This window comes from Simochromis diagramma, unplaced genomic scaffold, assembly GCF_900408965.1.
Source record: "Simochromis diagramma unplaced genomic scaffold, fSimDia1.1 OVJJ01000596.1, whole genome shotgun sequence".
NCBI lineage: Eukaryota > Metazoa > Chordata > Actinopteri > Cichliformes > Cichlidae > Simochromis > Simochromis diagramma.
Genome location: NW_024387245.1, coordinates 9,516,938 through 9,535,137, shown reverse-complemented (window position 1 = coordinate 9,535,137; position 18,200 = coordinate 9,516,938). Strand labels below are relative to the sequence as shown.

The 18,200-nt window shown below is 38.9% G+C and overlaps 1 protein-coding gene across 3 annotated transcripts in view; it reads right to left on the bottom strand.

The window, feature by feature from the left end:
• LOC120714478 (astrotactin-2-like) overlaps nt 1–18,200 on the bottom strand; it is a 285,359-nt gene that overhangs the window by 67,556 nt on the left and 199,603 nt on the right. For all 3 annotated transcript variants that reach the window (XM_040000717.1, XM_040000718.1, XM_040000719.1), the window contains 3 exons: nt 5,082–5,206; nt 3,827–3,931; nt 2,490–2,669 (listed from right to left, as the gene is read on the bottom strand). In XM_040000717.1, the coding sequence (XP_039856651.1) occupies nt 2,490–2,669; nt 3,827–3,931; nt 5,082–5,206 (410 nt within the window). The remainder of the gene's footprint in view (nt 1–2,489; nt 2,670–3,826; nt 3,932–5,081; nt 5,207–18,200) is intronic.

The window sequence follows — 18,200 nt, the reverse complement described above, 5'->3', positions numbered from 1 at the left end:
ACAAACCTTCACAACATCTAATCATGTCACAAACACCCTTGAGAAGTAAAGGTAGCATTATCAAAGTCTACAATCAAGAAACACCTTTATAAATGGCAATACAGAGAATGTATAAAAACATACAAATCATTGGTTATATTCATGAACAGGAAGGCCCAAAAAGGCGCTTCTCAGTTCTGATGAAACAGAATAATGAAACCAAGATTACCTTGTACCAGAACAATAGGACAGAAAAGCATGGAGAGCGAGAGAAACATCTCATGATCTGATGACCATAAAATATCTGTCGAACGTGGTGGAGGCAGAGCTGTAGAATAGGCCTGTATGGCTGCCAGTGGAACAGGGTCATTCATGCTTATTGATGATATGACTCCTGATGGAAGTAGCAGGATGAACTGTTAAGTGTACAGAGCTACAGTGGGGGAAGTAATTACTGATCTCATGTTGAATTTGTAAGTTTGCTCTCTTATAAAAAAAAGTGAAAAGTCTCGAATGTTTTATGCTAATTTCATTTTAATGGAGCGAGATTAACCAACAATCTGGAAAATATAGCTTACATAAAAGTTAGAAATTTATCTGTGTGTCACTGAGCATTTGATCTTCAAGAAAAACATTACTTAGTGCTTGTTGGAGAAATCCTTGTTGACCAGCACAGCAGTAAGACATTTCTTGTAGTTGGTCATGAGGTTTTCACACATCTTAGGAGGGAATTTTCATTGTTCTTTACAGAAACTCTCTAAATCCGGGGTGTTAACTATAAGGCCCAGAATCGGCCCAGAAAAGATTTGCTGCCAAGTGGGCTGCCCCACGAAGAAAATGTAAACGAGTGCATTTATTTTTTCCTATTGATAGACCCCCACTCCCCAATGCCATCCATAATACACCAAAGTACAAAGACATTTTCTGTGAATTAATGAAAACTTTATATTCTACATTTATAATTAAAGGACAGTGAGCAATTACCTGCCAGAACCTTTTTTCTGTAATTTTACACATTGATCATATCACTGGCCCACTTCTCATCAGCTGTATGCAGCCTATGATGTTTGACATCGAGTTTGACGTGTCTACTCTAAATCCTTGAGGTTTCGTGGCTTAGTAAGTTGAAGTTCCCTCCACAGACTTTCTACAGGACTAAATTCTGGACACTGGCTAGCCCACTCTATGAAGTTATGTGCTTCTTCTTTAGCCACTCTTTTGTTGCCTTAGTGGTTTGTTTTGCGTTGGAAGCCCGATCCACGACCCGTTTTCAGTGTTCTGGTAGAAGTAAAGATGTTCTCATCCAAGACTGTGTTCTTTGGGCCTTTTGTCTTCCTCCAAACAAGCTGGGTCAAGCTGATGCCAAAGAGCTTGATTTTGGTTTCATCTGTCCACACCGCTGGTGAACTTAAGATGGACCTGTACTTGTGCCTTCTTAAGTAGGGGATCTTGCAAGTGGTGCAAGATTTTAGTCCATTGAGGCATAGTATGTTACCAGTCGTGTTCTTGTGAAATGATCTGATCTGTTGATATTCTGTCTCCATTAAAATGAAACTAACATAAAAACGAGAGACTGTTCATTTCTTTGTAAGTGAGCAAACTTAAAAATTCAGCAGGGGGCCACTGATACTCTCTGTTATACTGATACTCCCTACTAAATATTCTCTGTCCTGATTAAGACAAATGCTGGAAGCTGATCGAACAGCGGTTCATGACCAGTTAATACCCCAAATAATACTGCAAAAACAACCCAAGAGATTTTCAAGGCAAGAAATATTGGGATATAAAATGTATAAAAATGGCTCTAATTCCTGAACAGTTAATGCAATACTTTTATTAAACCCATTTGAATTAAAGCTGCAAGCCTCCACTTCAATCACATCTTGGCTGTTTGATTTAAAATCCACTGTAATAGTGTACAGAGGAAAAATTATTTCACTGTCCAAATGCTTATGGACTTTACTATAAACTTTGCTAGAATTGGGAAAAAAAACCACTATCTTGTTATATTGCTCTTTGTAAGGGGGAGGGGGGGATGTTCAGCAGTCGACCTCTCTGACCCAGAATTCTGTCTTCTTATTTTTTTAGAGCCAATAAACCTCACTGATCACCCAAACTAAATATCACTATTTGGGATCACTAAAAAGGTTAACAAGAACACAGTTAAAAAAGCAACAGCATTGCAAATGCCAGATGATGGATGCTTTTAAATTAACACGGTTATCTTGAATTCAAGTAATTTAACCGAAGGCTGAATTAATTAAGGATGGGCTCTTTATACACAAGTTAAGTTTCGATATTCAGATAAAGTTTAGACCCATGTTTCTGTTAACACTAGGGCTTAGTTTAACTCTGTTCACACCACAGGCTCACCCTTTATTAAAACATGGTGTCCTTTTTGTATCTAAATTATCCCTGTGTTGTATATGAGGCAGGAAATTTCATATATTACTCCAGAATTCAGCAATCAGATATTTTGGGCTTTAATTGCTAACTGTTAGCATACTCACCTTTCTGGTACTGCAGCCAGAGCTGCTGCTGGGCCTTCTTGCTGGGGAAGTAAATGCTGCAGCTGAGCTCAGAGCCATACAGGGCTTCAGACACATAATGGCTGCCATATTGCTGAAGAAAAGCCAGCAGCTCGTCACGTGTGCTCTCTGTTGACAGTGTCTTCAGCACCTTAGAAAAGCCTAAAAAGCCAAGGACGAGATGAGTGAATCCTTGTCCAAATAGGTGAAAAGGATAGACTGGCCAGTCACAATATTAAAACTACCTGCCTAACATTGTATAGGTCCTTTTTGTGCAACCAAAGGAAGTCTGACCTGTCAAAGCATTAACTCCAAAAGGCCTTTAAAGGGGCTCTGAGGTACGACACACAAAGCAGATCCTTTAAGCCCTGTAAGCTGTGAGGTGCAAGGTTGTTTTTTTTTTCAGCACAAACCACATATGCTTTTAAAGCTCATGGCATTGTTACCTATTATAGGAACTACACAGTTGCAGAGAAGGGGCTGCGTGGATTGCAACAACGCCTGGTGAGTGCTGCATGTCAAAGTAACATCCACATAATTGCCAGACCCAAGGCTTTCCAGCAGAACACTGGCCAGAGCATCATTCTACCTGCCTCAGCTTGCTTTCCTGCTGTAGTGCATCTTGCTGCCATCTGTTCCCCACGCAAACAACGTGGGCACACACACACACACACACACACTCCTCTGTCTACATGGACACCCCAGGCTACTTTCTTTCACTGCTCCATTGTTCAGTTCTAACACTCACATGTCCATTGTAGACACTTCAGCTGTAGGCATTCTGAGCAGCCCGTGAGTATGCAGCCACACAAGCAGCAACCTTCACTGCAATGTGTTTTATGACACTTTTCTGTCATAGCCAGCATTAAGGTTTGCAGCAATTTGCGGAATCAGACCACACAGGATAGCCTTCACTCATCTCACATATTAATGAACCTTAGTCTGGTTCACTGGTTGTCCTTCCTTTAAACAATGCACGTGGGAAACACATGAGCCATGTTGTACATCCTCTGATCTGATGGTCTAGCTATCACAATTTAGTCCATGTCAACTTGCTCTGATTCTTACAATTGGTCATTTCTTTCCAAAAAAAATCTATGTTAAAACATTTTTTCTACTTGATGGCTAATATATCCCACCATTTGACAGGTTCTATTAAAAATATAAAATATAATAAATATAAATATTTATTACCAAATAACGACCCCAAAAGATACCTCAACTAATAGCTAGGTGATAGCATTGAAAACATGCTCTTATTCATCAGTTTCTTATATTCTGATGGCGGGTGATCAGAGTTTTATTATTCAGACACTGACCTGTAGCTAGGGTAATGGAGCTGAGTTTGACTTTGTACAGATTGCTGCGCACTCTCCATTGCTGAACCATAGGGTACCCAACAGCCTCGCTGAACTGGGCATCCCCTAAGGAAAAGAAATGTGAACAAACCGTTGAATTTAAGACAAAAAGATATCAAAAAGTTTACAGCTACAACAAATTTAAAACTAATTATAATTTTCAGAATTATGAAGACATACTGAAATTCAAAACAAATGAACAAATTAAATCTATCATTTCATTTGTACAGTTTATTGCACAACCATTGTTATCCATTACTGTCTTAACACCATTTATTATCCCAGCCCATATCCCAGCTGCTCCTGGATCAATGGTGATATATAGAGCAGCTTGAACTCCAATTGGATTGCTGACATTAGAAGTGGGAGCAATCTTGCCTTTCCCTGCAATTCAATTACCAAACTTTCACTTCAGTCTAGAACTAAATAGCCTCAAAAGTGAAGAGCAAGGGGGGAAAACAATAAACTGCTTACGGGAACCTTGATCCTGTGCCTTTGAAAGGCGTTTTACACCTGAGACATTCATGCACAGTGAAAAAGGGTAATTTTAGTTTGTGTGCATGTGTCCAATTGTTGTGAAAGCAGAACCCTCAGTGAAATATCTCAGGGGTCACTTTGGACCAAGTGCCAATTTAGCTAATGGAAGGATTAGGGAGCAGAGGTTCAAGACCAACATTTAAGTGAATCAGTCCCCCACAGAATAGGGTTGAAAATTAAATAAATACATAAACAAACAATATACACAGTTTATAAACCCATATATTTAAATAGTGTTTATATATAGTTAGTGTGTTTTGGGGCATCTATATGTGTAATTTGCTCTGCATGTGCTTACATTTTAAGATATATAGGGGTATTGACCTAGGGGTATAAAAGAGGATTTTGTGATCAAACCACACCACCTTATATAATCTTAGATGATCTTGTGCCCTGGATTTCACAAAACAGACGCAAATACAAAAGAATAATCTACATACTGAGATTTGTGGATTTGAATATTTCAATATAAATCTCTTGTATCTTCTTGATCCTGGGCCTTTCAAATAAGAAATTGTTGTGTGGGTGCTATATATTTTTTTAACTTTCTCAAGCAACAGGCTAAAATGGGATAACAGAAAGCTATTCCTAGCAAAAAGTGCAATAAATCCAATGCCTTTAAAAGAAAAGAGAGACACGAGAAGAGAACATATTCCCAAACTTCCTCAAATGTTCTCACCTGTGAGTAGCTGCAAGTTGGGCAGGGGCTCTGACAAGACTCCTCGACACTGTTCCTCTACCGGTAAAGGAATAACCATGAGACCATCAGCAAGCTGAGGAAAGTCCTTAATAAAATTATTGTCCCTGAGAAAGAAAAAGAAAGACAGAAAGAAAGAAACTTTAAGTATCTAAAGGAATCTAAAGGTTATGTTTAACAGTCAAGGAAGCAGCTGAACCTCATGAAAACTGACTGCAGCTCAAAGCATCTGCAATCCTGGCATGTTCCAGTACCTTGTCCAGCTGCTAGTGTCCTATATCATTCAGCGATTGGGATTTGGGGATTTACTGTCTCGTGAGTTTCTTCCATGATAATATTTTATGTACTTTTGGAAAAGGAGTTCTCTCCTCTCCTCCTCTATGCACAGGTAAAAATAAAGGTGTTCAGCTCATCGGTTCCTTATCTTAGAGGTGATCAAAAAGTTCTGGGAATAGGGCCATAAAAATCAAAAACCCTTAAAGGATTTAAATTTGGCTTATCTCCAGTACAAGGTCATATTTTTTCTGCATGTCCAGACAGTTTCCAGTGCGGCTTTTATCTTTAGATCTCTCCTGGGAAGCACCCACACCGGATACATTGGAGGACATCAAGCACATTTTCCAGACACACAAGTAACAGAGGACACAGTGGGACTTCCACAGAGATTTTAAAAATACCAGCTGCACTGAAAATAGTCCAAAGACGATGAGCTTAAACAGGAGGGTGGCCAAATATGAATCAGGTAAGGTTTTTGAATTTTTATGGACTTGTCCCCGTTAACTTTTTCATCACTTTTTTTGTGCACTGTACGTCATAGTGAAATGTTTAAACTATAAATGTAACAAGAATCTTTTTGCTTCTTTTTTTTTTTTTTTTTAAATCTCAGTAATCTCTTTCACCCGTGAGTAGAGGAAATTCCTAGAAGGCCCTGCAAACAACAACAGAATGGGTGCAAAAGCAAAATATACGTGCAAATACAACATGTGAGTGCATGACGCTTAGAGGCGCAGTAAAAGCCACAGTTGTGTCCACCACCTCGAGGGCAAAACAAAGAGCAGCAGGCGAAGGTAACAACAGACTCCATAAAAATCTTTTTCTCATTTTTGGTGAAGATGTTATTATCATTTTTTTTTTCATGTACTTATCAACTGTCAATAGTACAGAAAGCCACTGAGGTCATAAATCATCTCATTCTCCCTGCTGTTCGACACTTTAATAACGCCAGCTGGCGTTTAAAAATACCATTTAAAATGGCATTTGGCATTTATAAACACCATTCGATGTTTTAATATCACCAGCTGCCATGTATAAACGCCATTCTTGCCATTTAATATTACCGGCTGCTGTTAATAAACGCTGTTGCAAACAGCACTGGAGGACATACAAACACCTCTGTTATCCCATCATCCTCTGTGCCAAGAGAGCAAACGTTAATAATATAATGCCAAAGCTGCTCGAAATTCGAGGCTAGCTAACATACGGTCCAAAGATGTGTCTGTCACGCTTTATCTCAAGGCCCAGACACAGAATTAATGTTTGGAATTGGTTTTTACTAGATGGCATTTTAAAATGTGACATGTTTCAAATAGTTTTGGCAAAGGAGGTTTAGTGTCTTACAGCAAGTTTCCTAGGCAGGTCTCTTTCGGTACAATTTTGCGTAGAGTCTGATAAAGTAACTCTATCTAAGGTGTGACACAAATACTGAGGTTAAAAAAAAAAAAAAAACACGTAGACATAAGTACCAAAGACATGAGACAAGATGATTTCTGATTTTATGGCACTGAAACTGAAAATTCTGGCTCCAGTTCAAGTTTATGTTGACTTAATTAACTAACTTCTACTACTGCATAGTGGTTGCTAAACTTTAGAAAAGTAGAGAGCCAGCCTACATCCAAATACCCCCATCAGAAAACCTCTTGCTTTCTGTGGGGTTTGCAGTGCAAGACTGCCTACTGGCAATATTATTATTTGAAGAGCATAAAATGTGGAACTGCAAGGAGAATTAGATGAATTATGACCTTAAACAGTGACGTTTGGGGGTCGGAGGTCAGAAGATAAAGAACCACACACTATTCTATAGGGACAGGCAACAAAAAACATCCATAAATGCACACATTTTCAAAAACCTTTTTCCATTTCAATTGATCTGCTGATCTGCACCTCTATGATATTTTTCAATGGAAAAAAAAATACTTGGGAAAAAATATCATTAAGCCTACATGTAGAGATATAAAACAGAAAATGCTGTGATGCATTTCTTTCAGTAGCTAGGCCATTGTGGTAGAACTGGAGGAGCCTTGGTTCATTTACTGTCAAAAAGATGGGTTGTCTTACTGCATCCTGAAAGCATGGAAGGCTGCAGCAACTTATTTCCTATAATCCACTTTTATAGGACCAAATCTCAGAGCTCAGACCTTGTGTGATAGAAACCCTAGGGCTTGGCTTGACTATTCTTGATATAAATTTTTTATCTTGCTTCTCTCTTTCTGTCCTACTCCTTTCTTTGTCTAATCACAAAGCCTGTTAGATGCAATCACTGCGAAAATGGAGGGGTGGAAGGAACAACTCAAGGGCAGAAAATGAGAACAAAGAGAGACAGAAGAGGTATAAAGACTAACATAGTTTATTCTCAGAGAAAACATATCGATTGCTAAACTATATCAGTCAGTTTCATCCAGTGGCTTATGGGACCTAAGGTAAAGGTGTGTGGACCAAGATCATGTATACCTTTTTGGATTTTCAAGCCCAGATTTGCGCTGCTCACTATATCCATTCAGATGGTTCAATGTACAGATGACCAAAACAAACAAACAAACAAAAAAAGGTGGGATCAAGACTTTTAATGGACACCTGGATGGATATAAAAAGTTAAATGTTCTTAAACTTTCTTTTTCAAATTTTTTCCTTGAGGGAAAGACAAAAGGAACAGATGTCATACCAATCTCAAAGGTAGATTCTGGCATCTGCACAGGTAGGAAGGTGAGAAAGCAAATTCAGAACTGACAGAATGTCAGACTTCGATTTACCTGGTTTTAGCTTGACTGCAGTTTCTCGGACTGTGTTTATGTGCGTCTGTGTGTACGTGGCAGGAAAGAAACTTGAAACATTTATTCTGCTGACAGCTCATTACAAGAAGAGACATTTATTTGCAACGCTACAACCCAAACAAACCAGGGTGGTTAACAAGATGAGCCAGTTGCTTGTCATTCTAGAAGGATCATCTTCATCTTGCACAAATGGCTCCACTCATGGCACCACTGCTATGGCGAACTTATCTTACTTAAGACTGAAAAATTACATCTTATAAACTGACAGGCAGCTTATGCAACGAGCAACAGACCTAGCGACAAATGTGTGGATGCTAATGTGCGCGCCAGCTCACTGATGTTGCTTCCTGAGACTAAAATGAGATAAAGTCGTGATTAACGCTAATTGTTTCCTACACCTGTGCTTCTTTTTGTTGTTGCTGCGTCTGAACTTAAAATGCTTTCAGAAAAAGTCTACAGAGGACTGTAATAAAGCATCGACTATAACGGGCCTTAAACAACACAATGATTTCACTAATAAAGACTTTTTTTCACTGAGGACATTTTGACTTGCCACGCTTAGAAAAGCACAGGTGGAAATGAGTGACTGCTGATTTGCATTCAGCTGCTCTGGTTCAGAAGCTTGTTACAGTGTGTACAGACTCACCTGCCAGTCTGTCAGTCTGTCATGGCTAACTGGGAAATTGGAACAGAACAGAGCTATCATTAATGCTATTTTTAACACACGTGCTGTCTGCTGCAAAGAAAAGTAATGAAAATAATAAAAATAATAAATGTTTCCTCGTCAGATTTCTAATAACATTACTGACATTCAAAATGTCAGCTACTCGGAAATAAAATACTAGACTGAATGTAGTCCATCTGATTACAAGAGCTCAGATTTCTTTTGTTTTTTCAGTAGAGGAACTTTAGAACTCACTAAAGTGAACTTAACATTACAAAGTACTTTGACTGACACGCAAGTAAAATCTCCATATGTAAAATATGCCTGCTTGTTCAGGATTTTTAGCCAACTAAAGTTACATGACTCACATGCAGCTTTACTACTGCAAGCAACCCACCGCACACCAGACTACATATGTGAGTACGGGCTTGCTGAGGAAATGCTGGCAAAGTTGTATATTTACTCATGTTTCATTCAATACCCATGTGTCTTCATTAAGGGCAGTGGACACTAGACTCCCTTTTGGCCAACCAGGCCTTCTATCCTGCTTGAGTCTACAAATGGAAAATGCTTCCCATTTGAATGAGAATCTCCAAAATACAAGCGTATAAAATGAGTAAATAATTAAAATATATGGTCGAATAACATCTTTTTAAGACCATATATCTATCTACGAGACACTTTACATACAGATGTCCTTATTTATTTATTAATAGTAGAATCAGTGTCAACATTCAATAGTCCAACAGGATAAGTGGCTACAGCTAATTAATAGAGGGATAGATGTTTTTCTTTTTGTGTCTTTGAATGTTCATCTTTCACCTAATTTCAGATGGCTGTGTCTATTTGTGCTTTCCCACATATGTTTGAGTGGGTATATTTATTTTGACTTTGTGACTGTGTAACTGATATTGAGTGGTACTTACGGAGAGATTGTTCAGGATAATTGGCTCTTGTGCAGTTTAGAATAGAAACCTCATTCCCACATCTAAACACTGATCAGCAAAGTTCAACCGCATTCACTTCATCTTAACTACAATGAGATTCGCCAACAATTCATTACCTCAGATTAAAGAATCGTATCAACAAGAATATACTTTAGGTTAACGATGCTTTTTAAAGCTGCAATTATTGGGAAAATCACATCTGTCCCTTCTTGTTCATTTTTGCTTTTTATGTTGAAGCACACCAGTATTGTACATGGGAGCTTTTGGTTGAATTGGAGGCTTACTCTAATGATTTAAAGTGCCCACTTTGACACTCAGAACTCCATTCTTATAATCAGCCAACCGGCTGCCCGCCAGTCATAAACCCACCATATGCTCCCATACGGTCCTTCTAAAGATGACTCAACCTGCCTTTGAAACAGCTTCCCTAACAATGACAGGACCTAACTGTTTCAGCAAATTGTAAACCTTGCAGGATGGTCTATTCCACTCATTTAGAAGCTGCTTTTCTGGACTGACGCAAGCACTAACAAAGACACCCTAATTCCCAGAGGAAATGAGTATTGAATATATATACAAATCCTTGGTGCTGAGCTCACAAAGGCTATAGCCTGATTATCAGTGTCTGTTCTAGCTCAGCTGCTAATTTAGCATGTGTAACCATTTTGGGTCAAAGCTGAAAGAGCACTTTAAAAATGCGTTTACAGGGCACACTCTGAATGGCCACTTCAAATCTTGCAAATCTTGCTTTCACCATTCCGAATAAACAAATGAAATCAATACACTAAAACTGATTTAGCAGGCATGTAAAACTGCATCATAAGCGAAGTCACATAAAGGCTTATCAAAGCATTTGAGATTTTTAGTATAAAAAAGACAAAAACATATTAAATGCCAGCTGCATTAAAATGATTTGATGAAAAAAAATGTTACACTTGCAGTGATAAGAGTGATAAGAGTAATTCCTGTGCATGTAAAAAGGAGTCTGGTATGGTATTTATTAACTAAGGGATAGTTTATAAAAAATAAAAAAATAAAATAGTAAAAATGGCTAGAAAAAATACATTGCTGAGGTAAAGGCAAAAATATTTCCACATCCAAAGTTTAATATCAGTCTATTACTATTTAATAGTCAAGTTCCACTTATACTGTCCTGTGTAACGATCCAGCACTAAACTGCATCCTGCCACACTTTAATGACCACTTACAGAGAAACACTGGAGTAGAAAAAGTGCTACATACTCTGTTTATGCATTTGTGAACGTCAAATAGTCTGAGCTCTGTACTGTAATAATCAATAAACACTGTATAGATGAAAAACTATTAGGAAAAGGAGGAAAAAACACAATAATATTTTTTGCCACTAGAGGATGCTCTGTCTCTGTGTGAAAGCAAGAGACAGATATCTAGTGGTATGACCCAATGTACATAGTTTAAGTATTTATGTGTTTTTGTCCCTGCACATTATTGAGTAGTCTGCAGGAGACTTTATTCTAATGTGCTGAACATTAACAAAAAAAAAGTATAAACAGCTTCTTCAGCAGTCGTTTTCAGCAGTAATAACCAGTTGTACGCATTATCGTCACATTACACAAAACACTGCCATATGTGAAAGTACAGGTATTTGTAAGTATGTAAGATTCACAAAAATGCAGGATTTGAGGGGTCACAGTGCTGGTTCTGATCTTCTGGACTGCGGTTTAGAACTAAAAAAAAAGTAAAAAATGAGAAAAGAAGAGTTCGACCTGAGAAAGGGTTGACGAGTCGTGACAGGGCAGTGATGGTCAATTTACCACAGAGAAGGAAGAGATGTTAGAGCAGGGGGGTTGGTAGAATTGCAGGCTAACAACAGTCTTTTGATCTCTATGTAAGCAGCCACTGGGTGCCAGCACAGTTCAGATAGGGGGAGGGTTGTGTTGGAGGATTTATGGAAGCTAGGGACAAGTAGGGCTGCAGTAGACTGGGTAAGCTGAAAGGGTGTCAAAGTGGATGAAAGAACACCAGGAAGGAAAAAGGAAAATACCTTTACCTGACGTATAGCAGGAAAGAGCGATTTATTTGCTTGACAAAAGGAACATTTTCATTTTCATATTAAAAAAATCCAACAAAAAACAAAACGCAAACACGAGAAGCAAGATGCACGTCACCAGGTCTTGTGTCTGAGTCTGATATTTACTGGAAGTAGAAGAAAATTAATAAAACCAACCAAAGAAAAGACTTGCACTGGTTTTTCTAAGACAACTCTCTACATGAACATCATCTCTTGATTCCATGCCAGTGTTTTGATAGTGTTTAAGATACACAGTTGGGTCAATAGGCTTTTTGGACAATAACAAAGCTTCTGTATTTGCCTCATTACACCCTCAAAGCTGATTTTAAATAAAATAATCAAGATGTGACTGAAGTGCAGACTTTCATCTTTAATTCAAGAGGTTTAACAAAAGTATTATATTAACTGTTCAGGATTTTTTTTTATACATAGTCTCCCATTTTCAGAAGTTCAAAAGTAATTGGACAATTGACTGATAAGACGTTTCATGGCCAGATGAAGCCTGTTCATTCATTATTGCACGGGAAATTAAGCAGATAAAATCTTGAATTAATTCTAAGTCTTGAACTTGCATCTTGTAGCTTTTCAATGGAACTTTCAATGTAAGGTCCATAGAGATGTCAAGGCAAATAAAAGAGGTGATCATTAGGCTGAAAACCCCAAATAAACCTATCAGTGAGATTGAAAAAACTTTAGGCATGTATGGCTGCCCAATGGAATGGGTCATTACTGTTTATTAATGATGTGGCTACTCAAAGAAATTGCAGGGTAAATTTGGAAGTGCACATGGCTGTGTACTCTGCTCCCATTCAGCCGAATGCAAAACTGATCGGGCACTGCTTCACAGTGTAAATGGATAAAGACCCAAAGCACACTGCAAAAGCAACTCAAGAGTTTCTCAAGCAAAGAAATGGGGTATTCTTCAACAGCCAAGTCAGTCACCTGCTCTCAAGTCAAGTCAATTTTATTTATATAGCACATTTTGAAACAAGAAGAAGTTGACCCAAAGTGCCTTCCAAACCATTAGAGCATGCTTTTCAGTTACTGAAGACAAAATTGAATCCAGAAAGACAGAAATAAAATTCACTAAAGGCCTAGGAGAAGAAGAAGAAGAAGCACAATATTTGGTGATGTCCAGCTGTTTTAGATTTCAGGCGGTCATTTAGTTGATGAAGTATTAAAAACAATCTTTATGTTTAAAATGATGGTAGTTTGTTCAATTAATGTTGAACACCTAAAAATGTATAAAACACCTGAACCCTAAAACAATTAAAAATGAATGCTTTTGATAAAAATCTAAAATTTATTTACTGTGGCCTGACAGAAAGATGGTCCTGGACATCATGTGCTTACGTGGCTTCACTCCGAGTATATTAGGTTAACTGGTGAGTCTAAATTGGCTGTAGGAATGAATGCGAGCATGAATGGTTATGTCTTTATTTGTGTTAGCCCTGTGTTAGACTGACAGTCTGTCCAGACTGTATGCTGCGTTTGGGATCGGGTCTAGTTCCCCGATGACCTATATTAATTTAAGCAGAAGAAAATGGCTGGATGCATAGATAGTTGGATGGACTTCATACACAACTTCACATCTAGTTTTTGTGGTGGTATAAAGATGCAAAATTACCAAAAAATGTAATTTTTCAAAAACTTATGGACCTAATTGCACAACATGCAACTGCCACTGGACAATACAAGTTGTGCTCATGTGGCATGGTCTCGCCATTTCTCTCACCATTCTCAGTGTTTTTGTTGTAAATAAAGAGAGTCTGAAAACAACTGACAGAAAATATGACATCCAGCATAACACAGCATGCTTGTAATTTCTATGGCTGCCATGCTGTTTGGATTTATCCATAAATGGGATAATTACCTCGTGCCTGAAAGAGGAGTGTGAAACGAATGGCATTCCAAACAAAAGAAGAAGCCTCTTGTTCGAAACAATTGTCTCTGTCACAAAATACACTTTAGTATGACAATATGCAAAAAAGTCAACTGTACAACAAGACTGAAAACAGCAGCTAGCCTCTTCAGTGTCGATCCAAAGTCATTATATATCACCATGCAGAGGTTTTGTAGCATGGGGCAGACACCCCACGCTGCTGTTCATTTGATTTAATAGAATAGCCTACCTTTACTGTGGATAGAGTAATCCATGTAACTTACTGCAAGATAGTTTTTAGCCACTCTTTTAATAATATAGAAAAGATGGAGGATGTTTCATTCATTGCTAAATGAACATAGCTGAATTATGCCAGTACATCATATAGCTTCTGAATTAAAATTTTTATGTATCCTCTCACGGTATCAATCAACCTTTCTCTTTTCCAGCCTGTTCCCTACCACTGCTTTGAAAACGCCGTCACATTTGCCCTTGAGAACCATATCCGCCAATTTGTTGAAATGCACAATCAAAGATTTATGAAAGCTGGGTATGTAGACAATCCAATTGCATGTAATATGCTTAACAGCTGTAATATCTGTTATTTGAATAAACACTTGCTGTGAGTGGGCCAGACAGATGAGTCATAACAAAGATAAAGCACCCAGCGTCACTAAGGGCACAGGCCCCGGATGAAAAATTAAACAGTTATTAAGGGGCAATATCAAAAAAGGCCAATTTGTAGTGTAATAAAACAATCAGAGATGTTTATCTTGAGAGTTGTGTAACAATCTCTTATTACATCTGCAGCCACAGCTCAGTTGATAAATGATTCCACTGAGGGGAGGAGATGTGGTGACTTGTCATGGCCAATATTGATTAAGCTGGGGAGTTGATGCTGTGAATGAAGCAGCCTTGAAGTAGAGTGGAGTTTGTGTGAGTGTACGTGAGTGATTGTATGTATTTGTTTGTGTAGGTAATTACGTATATGCAGCCACATGCTGAGGCTGGTGACAACAAAAAGTGTTACCAGTGAGTCCAAAATGGCACCAGTCAGTGTTTTTTGTCACTCTCGCTTCCCTTCAGTCACACACACTCACACACACCAGCAAGCACAGTTATATGTAGGCACGACACATAACCGCTCATCCTCCCTTTCATTCCCCTGAGTCGTGTATACAACTGAAATACAATGTGAGTGCGCATAGATTTTTTTTTCTTTTTGTACCTTGATATCTCTGTTGGCCTGCTTTAGGAAATTGTAGAAATGAACTCTGGTGGCCAGGATCATTACCATAGAGATGAAACTCAGCAATGCAGAGTGAGGGGGCATACAGGCCAGTTAAGTGTGGAACTGATTAGAGCCACCACAGCTTTTCTAATTTTATATTACTTGCACTTTCTCACTTGCTACAAACCTCCCCCATTTGTGTCTATCCACTGTAGCAAACATCTGCCTCTCTATCTCCCTTTCTCTTTCAGTCTCCTTTTTTTTCTTCTCACTTTTACTCCAACATGGACACCGCAGTTTTACAAGGAAGCCAAACCAGCAATTAAAAATTCTGTTCCTGACAGACTTTCATGTCATCACCCTGAATGCAGAAAAACACTTCTGAGCATTTGATTAGAGGACAAGAGACTACAACAGGAGGTTATCTTTTCTTACTTGGCACAGCAATCAAGCAACAGAGCAGTTTGGCTATTTTCTTTTTTGACACGCTAACAAGAAAAAAGACACAACAAATTCTTTATTTTCTGTCCTTTTGATAAAGACAGCAAAATAATCTGACTAGCTCTTAAAACTTTACATGACCCTGGGACTTTGAGCTGAAAAACGGGGAGCCTTAATTCAATAAAACAAGCTCTGAAACTAACTTAAAAGACCTTGAGGCACACGTATTCACTTCTATAGGTTATTTAAGCACCAAAGCTAAACTCGACATTATTTTTTTCTACCAAAAGAAGGTCAGCTTTTATAAACGTCTGCTTCATTTTCTTCTGTTCTGGTACATAAAAATACACAGATGGCAAGTCTCATCACAATTTTTCCACAATCTCATCATCTCGTATTTTATTAACAGTAATGGGGCAAGACAGCAAGGTGGTTTTTGCATTCTTTTGTTCTTCAGTGTAATTACAAAGCAAGATGACTGACATCAAGACCTAATTAAAAGCTATTATATTATCTGCTATTCTGTCATTCATATGTTTGTGATTGATATAACTAACTGAAGTGAACCATTTTTTGTAGTAGGCATCTTGAAAGCTAGGCTCTGGAAATCACATCACAGGAGTGGTAATTAACTCCTTTATAGTTCAGCCTTGCAGGGGTGAGTGTGGGTGAATACTCAATGAAGTAAATTTCATATAGATGAATAAAAGTGGCCCTGTGGGTAGGTAAAAGAGGGAACCTGGATGTGTCACCTCAAGGATCACAGACTGGTTTTTGGGACGTGAAATGTCACCTCACTAGTAGGGAAGCAACCTGAGCTAGTGCAAGAGGTGGAGCTCTACTGAGATGGGCTAGATTCTTTTTCTGTAATGGCCGAGGAGGAGAATTGTTGGTATGGGGATACTCACAAGCCACCTGCTGAGTGCTGTTTTCCCCAGAGAGCAATTTGTACAAATTCGAGTTGTTGTCTGTGAATATGTGATAAATAGCAGTTCTGAATACCCAGCTTTTGGGGAGTCTTCGGATGGGGTCATGGAAGTGATTCTGGCTGGGGAACCATAGTTCTCTTGGGAGGCTTGCATACTCATGTAGTTATGGATAAGGACACCTGGAGAAGGGTAATTGGCAGGAACAGCCTACTTGATGTAAACCATTGTGGTGTTATGTTCCTGGACTTCTGTGCTAGGTATGTATGATTGACTTTGTTGTTGTATTATATGATCTAATGCCATGTCTTGAACATTTGGTTGAAAATAGCAAAAAAGCTGTCAGGAAATATGATTATAAGGTCATCGATGCCTCTCATAGCACCAATCTGAGGACCTGTTGGTGGACACCAGTGGTGAGGTAAGCTGTCAGGCTGAAGAAGGAAGCTTCCCAGGCTTGGTTGGCCCAGGGGCCTCCTGCAGCAGATGGACATCGGAGAGCCAAAAAGGTTGTGGTTTTGAAAAACTCAGGAGTGGGAGAGGACCATGGAGGAGGATTTTTGGCAGCCTTTAAAGACATTTTGGCAAGCTGTACAGTGACTTAGCATGGGGAAGCTGGGCATGGCTCAACGTGTTGGTTGGGGAGCAGAACCGCTGACATAGATATTGTGGGACCTAGGAAAGAGCACTTTGAGGAACTCCCAAACTCAGCCAAAAAATCCCTATGTGAAGTAAGGCCGAGCCTGAAGATGCTGGGAAAACTCACGAGTTACACTGATATAGGTCCCTAAGGTAGTTGAGAAGCGACCCCATAGTAAAGCACCAGGCATAGACGATTTGGCCCAGAGATGTTATAGGCTCTGACATTGTGGGGCTGCCTTGGTTAACACACTTCCTAACTGTTTCATGGAGGTCTGGTACAGTGTCTGTGAAGTGGAGGTCTGGAGCAGTGGGAGTACAGGGTTCTGAGCCATCAGTGTAATCAAAAGTCAAGCATGTTTTCAGTGAGTGTTGGACTCCATCTGTGGATCATCAGAAGAAATGCAGGTGTTTTCCCTGACTGACATGATGAAGGGACAGTGGAGTCGAAAGACAAAGCTTTCAAGTTACCAGCCCATTTACATCCCAACCCTTATCATGAAATCTGGGTAATGACCATAGGGTGATGTGGATTTTCGGAATTGCTGCTCCTGCATGCTGAAAGGAACCTGCTAAGGTGGTTTGGATTAGAATGTCTAGGGGGTGTCCTTGGATGTTATTTGGGCATGGACAACTGAGTTAAGACTATGGCAAAGACCTGGAATCTGTTGGTGAGATTATTTATCTGATCTGGCTTTGAAAAAACCTGGAGGAACTGAAAAGTGTATTTGGGGAGAAGAACTCCTGGAATACCCTGGTTAGTCTGCTGCAACCACAACCTGACAGATAAGCGGATGGATGGACAGATTGATGGTTAGATGGCAAGATGGGTAAAATTGGAAAAAAAAAAGAAGAAGCTTGAAACTGGTATCTATTTATGAGTTGATATTAATAAATAATTTATGACTAGAATGTTTACAGCACCAGCCTGCAGTCAGAATGATGGAGAGAAAGGAGAGTTAAAAAAGATAGCCTTGTAGAGGGGGCATTAAGTTACACACAGTTCACTACTATTACAGTATTTTATTATTCAATCATAAAAACATTTCCCCACCAATTTCTGCGTAGCCCATCTATAGCCATAGAAGGAGAACAAATGTCAAGGGCTATGTTTTGCTTCATTGAACACATGCAGCGCTATTGCATGCACATTGAAATATGATTAATTTCCACGCTTTAGTTAATGCACGGTCATGTTATACAGGTGTACAGTTATACATCGTATACAGAAAGAACCAGCATAGCATCTTTTGATGCATGGCCATGATGAAACC